Source organism: Silurus aristotelis, assembly GCF_946808225.1.
Source record: "Silurus aristotelis genome assembly, chromosome: 1".
NCBI classification, from domain to species: Eukaryota; Metazoa; Chordata; class Actinopteri; order Siluriformes; family Siluridae; genus Silurus; species Silurus aristotelis.
In genome coordinates, this window is record NC_139574.1 from 40,634,947 (window position 1) to 40,647,105 (window position 12,159).

Genomic DNA, 12,159 nt, shown 5'->3' on the forward strand with positions numbered 1-12,159 from the left:
TCTGTTTTAGTGACTGGCGACGAGGAGAAAAAGGAGAAAGACACCGAGCAGAGCTGCGCACATGTGTGTGTGTGTGTGTGTGTGTGTGTGTGTGTGTGTGTGAGAAGTGCAAAAGAGATTAACAAATCCGAAAACAAAATAACAAATCCGAAAACACAAGGCAGACAAACCGGAAAATGTAGGTATAGTTTGTGAATGTAAACTTACCGATCATTGGACAAGACACCTGTCAGTCAAGATATACAGGTGAATGACAGGTGTCTTCTCCAATGATTGATAAGTTTCCATTCACAAACGATACCTACCTTTTCTGGTTTGTCTGACTTGTCGCTGTGTTTTCGGATTTTTTTTTATGTGTTTCGTGCAACGATTCAGACAAACCGGAAAAGGTAGGTATAGTTTTGTTTCCTATGCAGACTTTCCTGAAGCCCCTAAATTAATAATGGTCATAGTGACATTGGTAACATTGCATTAATGTTATAATATCTGATAGCCATTAGAGGGCGCTCTCGTGCTGCATGTGGGTGTGTTTGCAGTGTTCAGAGTAAACGAGTAAAAAACGCTGTGCAGTCATGTCTCCGGTTCTTTCTGCGCATGCTCCGAACTTAATGGGATAATATGTGTTTTATAGCATAATGATGCAAACATAACAGTATTTACATTCATCACATTACTGTGCTGGAAAACAATACAAATTAAATAAAAAAGAAGAAAAAGTGTAGAAGAAGAAAAGCGGGACAAAGACAGAGGTAATGTGATGTAATGAATGGTGATGATCATATAAATAAACTCAGTTTAGTAAAAGTTTGTGAACAAACTTTATATTGGTCCAGTTTTTAAAGTTTATTCTAAAAGTTATAAATAGTGTAATAAGTGGACAAGAAATATGAGTTGTTCATGTCACACAGATTTTTTATTTATTTTTTTATTTCAATTCAGTGTCATTACAAAATAGGTTTATATTTGTAGAGATTTTATTTGGACAAACATATCGGACAAAAGAAATCAGCAACATATATTGGTCATCCTGTATCAGTCGACCTCTAGGTGTGAGTTTAAATGATATGCTCAGTTGTATGTATGAGATAATTGTAGTCTGGACGGTGAGACGCCACTAAGCGTTAATATTATAATAATTACACTGATCTATTAGAGACGCTTATCAGAAAAGTCCGAATCAAATCCACTCACAAGTGCAGCAGATTCATGTGATGTGAAATAAAGTCCTAATGGCAGCAGCATTATACAGTCATATATATATTTCTATAAAAGAGCTCTGATACGGATTTCAGTCTTTAAGAAGAACATCTTCAGAGGGGTTTTTTCTCATCCTGGTATCATATGTGTAGATAAACATCTTCTTCTTCTTCTTCTTCTTCTTCTTTCGGCTGCTCCCATTAGAGGTCGCCACAGCGGATCATCCGTCTCCATACCACCCTGTCCTCTACATCTGCCTCTTTCACACCAACTACCTGCATGTCTTCCCTCACCACATCCATGAACCTCCTCCTTTGCCTTTCTCTTTTCCTCCTACCTGGTGGCTCCATCTTCAGCATTTTTCTACCAATATAATTCATGTCCCTTCTCTGCACATGTCCAAACCATCTCAATCTCGCCTCCCTCACCTTGTCACCAAAACATCCTACATGTGCTGTCCCTCTAATAAACTCATTTCTAATCTTGTCCATCCTCATCACTCCCAACGAAAACCTCAACATCTTCAATTCTCATTTGTGATCCGCATATTTGATTTGGCACATGTTTTACGCTGGATGCCCTTCCAAACGCAACCCTCCCCATTTACCCGGGCTTGGGACCGGCACTAAGAGTGCACTGGCTTGTGCCCCCCTAATGGCTGGGTTATAAGTGTAGATAAACATAGGTTGTGTTTAATTGACAGCCCTGATGAAGTCTGATGACCTGAAGAGGGTGGAGCTGAGACTTCAGACAGCAGACGGACTTCTGAGGAGGAACATCAGCATCACACGAGAGGTTAGAGGTCACCCAACCTGTAATTAATCCTGGAGGAATTAAGTGTGATTAGAGAGATAGTGATTTAAATGTGTTAATGCAGCTGTGTGTGTGTGTGTGTGTGTGTGTGTGTGTGTGTTACTGCAGTTATGATAATAATAATAAGAATTATAAGTATTTTGGGGGCTGTTATGAATTGTTCAAATCTTCCCTCTACCTCTCCTTTATTAGTGTAGTTACTGATAGAAAAAGTGAAAATCTTTTTAAAACAACTTTCATGCAAAACATCTTGTGGCTTAATTAGATGAGATTTGCCTCTGGTTTGAGATTTTACTCAACTTATGTTTTTGCGGAACTTTTTCTACACTTAAAAGACAAAAAAAAATCATTGACACTTTTCTTTCACGTGAACAAGCTTTTTTTTTTTTCACAAGACTTTGTCTTACACTTCCAGTGACTGTAGCTGAAGCAGAAAGAAGCTTTTTAAAACTGAAACTAATCAAATGATACCTGAGATCCACCATGTCACAAGAGCACCTCAGCAGCCTCGCTGTCATAAACATCAACCATACAAGTGCTGGTCAGATTTGCAACGATGATGTAATTGATGACTTTGCAACAAACAAAGCAAGAAAGATCTGTTTTTAGGAAAATGACTTTGTAGTGAAAAATGTATTTAATTTGTTTGTTGTGTGAATTGCCAATTTATTATTATTTATTTTCATATTGTATTTATGTATTTATTTGTAAATATATTTACTGTAAAGATAAAGTAAGTGCAGATTGTTGTTAGTTATTTATCTTTTTAGTTGGCAGCAGGATGGGAGCAGGTCATGACGTGGAAAGGATTCTCGGTCGAGATCTCGGCCTTCGAGATCTCGACCGAGAACCGCTTCGCCCCTCTCCGCGAGACGGAACGTCATACTGTGATTCTTGGAGATTCCATCGTCCGGCATGTCCGCGCTACCGGAGACAAAGGTAAGGTGCACACTCGCTGTTTTCCTGGTGCTCGTGTTCTCGATGTCGCTGCACAGGTACCCGCGATCCTGTCATTCCGATTCAAATCAGTCCGATTGAAAGATTTAGCGGTGGACGTTTTACATGAGACGTTATCTAAGCTGATGTGATGTTCACAATCACGACTTTGTGACGTGCATTTTGTGTATATTTTCTGAAAGGAATGATAAATGGGCCGATTCGAGATCTGATACGGATGCCAGGTGAAGAGGAGGTGGAGATTTGAGGAAGCACATTTTGTCCCTCAAGTATTGTGTCTTATCAACAGCATTAATCGTGTTAACGCATTTGCATGGCAGAATTTTTATTTTGTTCGGTTTATAAAAAGGTTCATGTCATGAAGCCTCTTGTGCGAGTATTTTTTTTTTTTTTGTCCGAATCTTGATGTTATTGTTACAATAATTATGGGAGTCACGTGATTAAGGAATGAACGATACGGATCAGAAGAGATGAGGGTGAGCTACTCATTCTGTTTATCATCATTTGTCCTTTAGCTGCCTTGTCATATTTTCATTATTGGAACTAATGTCAGAGTTCGTGTATGTAGACGTGTGTATGGGAATCTGCTTATTGGAAATGTACCATTTTATATTATTTCTGATCAAAGGAACGAAATGATCTAAAGAACCAAGTCACTGAAATGATGCCATCTTCCAATCACTAGCAGTGATCAGTAATACTGATGAGTGCCATACGGGGGCACTAATGCTTCGAGTAATACCAGGGAACGGATCAACGAATAAAAGAATGCTCTTAGCATGGAAAACGATGCATTTGTGGCCCGTACACAATAAGATAGAAGAAAGACAAGAAACAAACAGCAATAATCAATAGACTGGAAAGCTTACCGAACAAAAGTCCAGCAGGGGGCGCTCGCCTCTAACCCGGGTGTGTGTTTCTACAGAGAAACACTACAGGAGCTCATGTAGAGTCGCGCCATCACCATCTCTGTGACGTAGCATCCCTGATTGGTGCAACAATCTTTTTAATCCACCAATGAAACGTCATAGTCAATTGTCATGCTGTCATAGTAACATGCAAACATTGTAAGTCCACTATTGAATCGAAGGCCGTTGTTGAGACCAGACGTTTGTTTACTGCAGTAGGAATGTTCACTTTAAAACTGCAACAACATACAGAAATATTGCATTCTCATTTCTTCAATTACACTAAATATTGACAAATATGTATTCTGTATATGTTCTAGATCTGTATTGAGCAAGTATAAGAAAGAACATTAAATATGATGTCACATGTAGTAACAGACATTTTCACTTTGTTCTAATCAACAGTATTCGGGGGCCTACGTTCCTGTGGTGGTGAACATGACTGCGAGTTCTCCAGAAGAACAAATGCTGGTAATTTACAGTTCAAACACACACTGTTTTTCACACAGAATAAACTAAAGCCCATCACTTCCTCATCACCTAAACACACTGTTTATTTAGATTTTACTTACGGCAGCCAAACGGCCTCATTTTGTAAACCCCTTGATCACTTCCTCTGTCTTTAAGTGAACTAAACGAAGAGGAATGAATGTCCATATAGAGGAATGTGAGCGCAACTGGCAACCGCTCTAAAAGGACACGGCTCTGATTTGATTAAACAGAGTGAAGGTTATTCATGAAGTATATCAGAATTGTACAAATCAATGAAACTACTTACTCTATGAACTTTATTTGAACTAAATCATTACTGAGTTTGGACCAAAATGATATCTGTATGCTAATGTGTGCTAATCAGGAAATACGTTCTACCTACCTTTCCTAGCCTGACTTTAAAATCCCACCCCTGTCTGGCCTGCACTTCCTCCCTCACTCTGCCCTGTCTTTCCCTCCTGCATTGCCTGAGTTTATCTCACCCACATTACTTCACCTACATTACCATACCTAACTGTGCTATATGTAATGAGGCACACAGGGACAAGGTAGAGACTTGGAGGTTGTTCGATGTAGTTGTGGGAAAGGTCAGGGGTCATGTGTGTACCCTGGTGCTTTGAATTTGTCCCTGTGTGTCCTTTTATAGCTGCAAGTTTCAAATACTGTTTACGTTAACCTTCAAATAGCTTTAGCATTTTTGTGATTTTTATGCCAAACTTATATGCTGTTTGTGTTCCAGTATTATTACAGTGCTCCAGTACATGTGGTGCCTCCTCAGCAGTACTCAGTCCATCCCACAGGATTCAATACATGCTACACTGTACTCCCTGGACCTACTACCCCAACAAATGGTAAGTTGATCATGCCTTTCCAGTCATCCTTACAAAAAGGCTGGTTTTCTTGTAGGATGTTATGATCCTCACAGCTTACATGTTGGTCTTTAATTGAAACTGATACTGTTCTTATTAGTGTCGGCTGCAGGGATGTTCTACTATAATGATCAGACCGTGTACAACCAGACTCCATTCCCAATGGTCCCTCCACTGCAGCAACATCCATCTACCAAGAGGAAGAGGAAAACGGTGCGTGTGCTTACTCTTTGTTTCAGTACTGGTTCATTTACTGAGTATATGAGCCTCAATTATAATTTTTTTTTCGATTTTTGACTCGTCTAGTCTGTGATTTAATTACTACTGTCTCTGTTGTCTACAGATGAACAGCTTGAGAGTTATTCAGTAAAATCTGCTGCATTAGATGGCGCTGAAAAGTCTACCTCTTCAGCTGAGCCCGGTCCTGCACAAGCCGTCACACCAAAGCCAGATAAAACAGAGCCTGTGCACGTGCCCCCAGAGATTCCAGCTTCTGCTCTATTCACCATCGATGAGCCGAAACAGACACAGCTCCTCGTCCTGACGACTCCCGATCGCTCAGAGAGGTGAGTTTAAAATCAAATCAAATCAAATCAAATTTTATTCATCACATACACATACATACAGGGTACGACATGTAGTGAAATGTTTTGTACGATGGTCCGGCTTGAGGGAATAGGATGGGGGGAAAAAAAGGAGGCAGATAAATAACGATAAGGTATAAGAAAGGCTATTGAAATAAAATAAAATAAAATATAATAAAATTAAATAAAATAAATAAATAAAATAAAATAAAAGAATATAAGGTATAAAGATATATAAATATATAGATATATAAAAGGATAATGTATGAGCAAATATACATATAAACAGTAAACAGTGTGTAGTGAAAGATGTAAACAAAATAGAAATGTAAACAATATGTAAACAATAGGCAATTGTGGTGGGTTGTCCATAAAGTGTCCGTGTGCGGTATGGTGTGGTGTAAAGGTCCGTAAAGTGTCCATGTGCAATATGGTGCAATATGGTCCATGTGGTATGAATAAAATAAAAAGCGCACTGTGCTGTGCAAGTCCAGAGTTTAAAGTGTCGTGGTGCGAACGGTGAGATATGTTTTAAAGTGACGTGGTGCGAAGGTGAATATATGTACAGAGAAGTGTGATGATGATGGTGGAGAGAGTGGGCCAGTTCTAGATCCTGGGTGTTTCCTGGTTTAAACACTGGATGGCCTGCGGGAAGAAGCTTCTCCTCATTCTCTCTGTGTTCGCTTTCAGGGAGCGGAAGCGTTTTCCTGAACGCAACAGAGAAAAGAGTCCATTGTTGGGATGGCTGAGGTCCTTCATAATCTTCCTGGCTCTGGTCCTGCACCGCGTGCTATAGATGTCCTGCAGGTTAGGGAGCTTAGTGTGGATGGGACGTTCAGCTGAACGCACCACCCTCTGGAGGGCTCGTCTGTCCTGCATGGTGCTGTTCCCGAACCAGGAAGTGATGCTACCCGTCAGGACGCTCTCAATGGTGCAAGTGTAGAAAGTCTTAAGCACCTGAGAGGGTAGTTTAAAGTCCCTTAAGCGTCTCAGATGGTACAGACGCTGCCGGGCCTTCTTCACCAGGGTGTTGGTGTGACAGGACCAAGACAGATCCTGTGTGATGTTAACACCAAGGTACCGGAAACTGTCCACTCTCTCCACTGGGGTCCCGCTGATGTTTATAGGTTGGTATGACCGCTCCCGCTTTGTGCTGAAGTCCACGATCAACTCCTTAGTCTTGCTGACGTTCAGGAGAAGGTTGTTCTCCTGGCACCATCTCTCCAGGTTTTTAACCTCCTGTAGGTAGACCGTCTCGTCGTTGTTCGAGATCAGACCCACCACAACAGTGTCGTCAGCAAACTTGATGATGGTGGTGGAGTTGGATGTGGCCACACAGTCATGTGTGTACATTGAGTAAAGCAGGGGGCTCAGAACACAACCCTGGGGGGCGCCAGTGCTGAGGCTGAGGGTGAGGGTGGATGAGGTGTGTTTTCCCACCCGTACGGCTTGTGGTCTGTCTGTCAGGAAGTTAGAGATCCATTGACACAGCGGCTGGCTGAGTCCCAGGACCTCCAACTTAGAGGTGAGTGTGGAGGGAATTATGGTGTTAAACGCTGAACTGTAGTCCACGAACAACATCTTTGCATAATTCCCATTTCTTTGGTCCAGGTGGCTCATCGTGGTGTGGAGAAGATGAGCAATGGCGTCCTCAGTAGAGCGGTTCTGACGGTACGCAAACTGTAGTGGGTCCAGTGTGTCTGGTAGTGATGCAGTGATGAAGTCTCTGACCAGTCTCTCGAAGTACTTCATCACTACTGAGGTCAAGGCTACAGGGCGGTAGTCGTTAAGGCAGGCGGGCTGGGGTTTCTTCGGGACAGGAACAATGGTGGACTGTTTGAAACATGAGGGGACAACAGACTGTTCCAGTGAGAGGTTGAATATCTCAGTGAACACCGGTGCTAGCTGGTCAGCGCAGGCTTTCAGAACCCGGCCTGTGATGCCATCTGGTCCTGCTGCCTTCCTGGTATTCACTCTCTTGAAAGCCCTCCTCACGTCATGCTCCGAGATGGTAAACGTGTTTACCTCTCCGGCTCTCTCGGCGTGCACGCTGGTTGTGCCGCTAGCGTAGTTAGCTGCAGCCTCGAAACGAGCGTAAAAGGTGTTTAGCTCGTCTGCCAGAGAAGCGTCCGCATTCACCATTTTAGAAGATGGTGTTTTATAGTCCGTTATTGTTCTTAGTCCCTGCCACAGGTTCCTAGAGCCACCATGTTGAAACTGTGACTCTAGTTTCCTCCCGTAGCGCCGCTTTGCTTCCTTCACCGCTCTGCTAACACTGTAAGACGCAGCCTTGTACTCGTCCATGTCCCCGGTGGCGAGCCCCGTGTTGTAGGCAGCGGAGCGGGATCTCAGAGCGTCGCGGATAGTTTTATCCACCCACGGCTTCTGGTTGGGAAACGTTCTGATAGTGGTTTTCTGCACTGTATCATCAGCTAGTTTCCCGATGAATCCCACAACTGCTTCCGTAAACATGTTGACGTCATCAGAGCTGCGCCGGAACATGTCCCAGTCTGCGTCATCCAAAGCGTCCTGCAGAGCGGCCACCGATTGGTCAGTCCAGCGCGCGACCTCCCTCTGAACCGGAGCTTTCTGTTTCAGCCTTTGTTTGTAAACAGGCATGAGGAAGATGGCGGCATGGTCCGATTTCCCAAACGGTGGACGTGATTGTGCCTTGTAGCTGTTCTTGAATGGCGTGTAACAGTGGTCCAGTGTTCTTTCGCCCCTGGTAGGGCAGGTGATGTGCTGATGAAAGTTCGGGAGTGCGCGCTTGAGGTTGGCACTGTTGAAATCTCCGACCACAATGAGCGCAGCGTCCCGATGCTGTGTTTGGTGAAGAGTTATTGTCTCGTGTAAATCCCATACTGCAGTGTCCGTGTCCGCATGAGGTGGAATATAAACGGCACTGACAATGACCGAACTGAATTCCCGAGGTAGATAGAAGGGCCGACATTTGATGGTCAGTAGTTCCAGATTTGGTGTGCAGGAGCGTGAAAGAGGAACGATGCTCGCGCTGTCGCACCAGTGGTTGTTCACCATCAGACACACTCCACCTCCTCTTGACTTCCCCGACTCCAGTGTTCTGTCCATGCGGTAAACCGAGAAGAACTCGGCCGGCTGGATGGCGTGGTCCGGTACCGCTGGGTTCAGCCATGTCTCGGTGAAGCAGAGAAGGTTGCAGTCCCGAATGTCTCTCTGGAACTTGACCCTTGCCCTGAGGTCGTCGAGCTTGTTCTCCAGTGACTGGACGTTGGCTAACAGGATACTAGGTAAGGGAGCGCGGTGTGCGCGTGCCCTCAGCCTGTTCCTGACGCCGGCTCGTTTCCCTCGCGGACGCCGGTACGGGTCGCGTCCTTTGTTCACCCTCAGGATCTCGCTCGGCCAGCATGGGTCCGGGTTTAAAAACGGCGAAAGGTGAGTGCATTGTACACCAATAGATATAAGAGTGTCTCTGTCATATCTAATGATGTCCATCTTGTGTAGATGGAAGTGTAACTACTTAAATAAAAGTATAAAATAAACAAAAAAAGAGAAAACGTAGCCGGAGCAGTCGTGACGGCAGCCGACCTCACCGGCGCCATCTTGCTCGGGGAAGGGCTCGTCGCTGTCCCTGCACTGGATTTTAATTGGTCAAAATCTTTTACAATGTGACTAAATTAAACGTGTAGTCCAGCATTTTCCAACATGTTTTAATTAAGACGTATTGCAAATTGTTAAACTGTTGTGCATGTTAAACGGTGTTGACTACAAAAGTAGCCTGAAAGAACAAATCCGTACTTTTAGAAATAAGACCCGTACTTTTTAAATACGTTTTCTACAAATAAAAGAATTAGACATCTTTAAATTTCAATATGCAATATTATCTTTTGGTAATGCCGTATAAAAATCTCACATAATCCTTCCTTTTTCCCACAACTGCCCTTTGACTTTCATCGTAATCGAGTCATGAGTAACGTTTTCTCACACACTTCATCATGTTTTTCACTACTTTTCATGTCTGCTTTTACTCGTTCCTTCTTCAGAGCCAGAGATGGAGAATAAGAGGATACAATATAGTAGAAACTTTCTTTTGAGCATCCAGTTCATGCCTGATTGTGTGCAGAAGCCAGAGGGGCTTCCACCCATACCTGATGTGGTGCTACACAAGGTAAGCCTCCTGACATGGGGGCTTTATTTAAAACCAAATAAGGAATATTGTTTCACAGATCATCAGTAATATATAAATGATATCAGTAATATCTCAAATATTTTGCCTTCTTTTTTTTGGCTTTATAACGTTTGCCCTTTTAGCAGCCGAATGCAATTTGGAGGCGGCCTCCACCCTGCAAGTTCCTCTTGAATGTGCCTATGAATGAAGAGGTGGAGATGAAGAAGGCTGAGGATGCCTGGAAGCCTTCCATGAAAAGAAGGAATTCCACAGAGGACCCTGAAACACAAAAAAACTGAGGTTAGCACATGACTCTGCTGTTGCACACTGTCGTTGCAGAAAGATTTACATTTCACACTCGCTGTCTGTGCAATAAATCGGTGTGTTGGATGCAGATATTATTTATATACAGTCGTGCTGATGTTGTGTGTTGCTGATGTTGTGTGTTCTGACTGTGGAATTTTCTTCTTATTTTTATTTTTAGTTAAATGTGCCCATAGCCAAAAAACCCAAAAGCAATGTGAATTTTTGAATGCTGCTGCTAAACCAGTGTCAGTAAGAGTTTGAGAAGGACAAAACGAGCAACGATGTCCTTGAGAAAAAACAGCAGGAACTGGAAGCAGCTGTTTCAGTAAGCAGCGTTTCTCTAAAGAGGGCTTTTTTCTTCATTTTTCCCACAGAATAAAATAAAAATCTACTAAATTTGCAAATGAAGCTTCAAGTGGATAATCTGTTATCAGGCTTGAACCCGTCCTTCTGTAAAATTTCTATGGTATCTTCATGTGTAATATTTGTATTTTTTAGTTTTAATGATTATAACGATTGAGGACAGTAATCGTGAGAGGCTTCAGGATGAGCTGGAGGAGGCGAAAAACAAAGCTCGCAGAAAAACCAGGGGTAACGTCAAGTTCATCGGGGAGCTATTTAAGTTGCGGATGTTGACCGAGTCCATCATTTATAACTGCGTGGTAAAACTGCTGGAAAAAAATGACTAGGAAAGTCTCGAGTGCCTCTCTATTCTCCTCACGACCGCCGGCAAAGAGATGGACTTTAAGAAGGCCAAGGTAAAAAACCAAAGACGCCATTGTAGAGCATTTTCATTGCACATGTTAACAGAGCACTTGCTTATAATTTATAGACCAATACAAAGAGGCTTGGAGAAATTGCTAGAGCTCTATTACATAAATAGTGTGCTTCCTGTTGTTTAATATTCGAACAGCTGTTCCAAGTGTAACCGATGAAATGTTTATGAAAAGCCAGTGAACATCTGCTTTTAACAACTTGTCACGTCTGAGAGCTGTAAATATCTTCTATTAAACATGTTTCCTAAAGTACTTCTATTGGAACTATTGGAACAGTAGAATAGGTATTGGAGCACGACTGCTGAATTGTTGCCTAATTTTATTCCTCCTTCAGGTACAAATGGATATGTACTTTAAAAAGATGGAAGGAATTGTGAAGGGGAAAAACCTCATCACGTGTTCACTTTATGCTCCAGGACGTCATTGACCTGCGCCTGGTCAGTAAACTTGTTTGTTTGCCTACTAGATGTGCATTCGTGGTTATATTTAACAGTAGTACATAATGAAATGATAAGAAAACAGTGAATGACGTGTCCGATTCCTCGTTTCAGCACAACTGGGTATCACAGAGAGTTGTAGAAGGACCGAAGACCATTGAAAATATCCACATGGATGCCAAATTTTAGGAGCAGAAGGAGTAAAGAAAAGTTCAAGAAAAGCTACGATCCATGGGCATGAATAGGCGAGGTTATAGAGGGCATATGTGTTCTAGACTAATCCTTTTTACAGCTTAGTCCCCTTTCTTTTCACAGCACTTAACCAATGCACTGCAACTTTTTGTTGTTATTTCTTGTTTCTTCTACAGTATTTCCAAGTCATGAGACCATGAACACTGTGAGCATGAACATTACAATAGACCCCAACAAGATCCCTAAAATCAACAAGGTACTGACTTTACATGTGCAGAAACATGCTTTTCAAATGCAAGCTTGAACTATTTCAGTCAGCATTTAAAGCTTGAGATGTAGATGAACTCAAACCTGCTGGTGAAACGATTTACGTAGTTGAAAAGTATTTACCTTTGAGTTGCCTTAACTAAGCGTTAGAAATCCCCAAATGTTTGTGGATTTAGAGCTTTAGGAGAGCTGCTTCATTCCTTTTTTTATTCAACAA

General features: G+C 42.4%; 2 protein-coding genes and 1 long non-coding RNA gene across 3 annotated transcripts in view; 2 read left to right on the forward strand and 1 right to left on the reverse strand.

The window, feature by feature from the left end:
• Positions 1 to 11,651, forward strand: part of LOC310725688 — a 104,293-nt gene extending 92,642 nt beyond the window's left edge. Inside the window, exons 2-5 of the long non-coding RNA XR_014533467.1 lie at positions 10,449 to 10,595; positions 10,792 to 11,028; positions 11,381 to 11,483; positions 11,598 to 11,651. This is a non-coding gene — a long non-coding RNA (uncharacterized lncRNA). The remainder of the gene's footprint in view (positions 1 to 10,448; positions 10,596 to 10,791; positions 11,029 to 11,380; positions 11,484 to 11,597) is intronic.
• Positions 6,427 to 12,159, reverse strand: part of LOC310734048 (uncharacterized protein) — a gene marked incomplete at its 3' end in the record, with an annotated part of 170,190 nt that continues 164,457 nt past the window's right edge. Inside the window, exon 2 of the mRNA XM_083555647.1 lies at positions 6,427 to 9,427. Within this exon, the coding sequence (XP_083411773.1) occupies positions 6,427 to 9,291 (2,865 nt within the window). The 5' untranslated portion in view covers positions 9,292 to 9,427. The remainder of the gene's footprint in view (positions 9,428 to 12,159) is intronic.
• Positions 11,680 to 12,159, forward strand: part of LOC310731514 (uncharacterized protein) — a gene marked incomplete at its 3' end in the record, with an annotated part of 236,384 nt that continues 235,904 nt past the window's right edge. Inside the window, exons 1-2 of the mRNA XM_083551181.1 lie at positions 11,680 to 11,733; positions 11,852 to 11,931. The remainder of the gene's footprint in view (positions 11,734 to 11,851; positions 11,932 to 12,159) is intronic.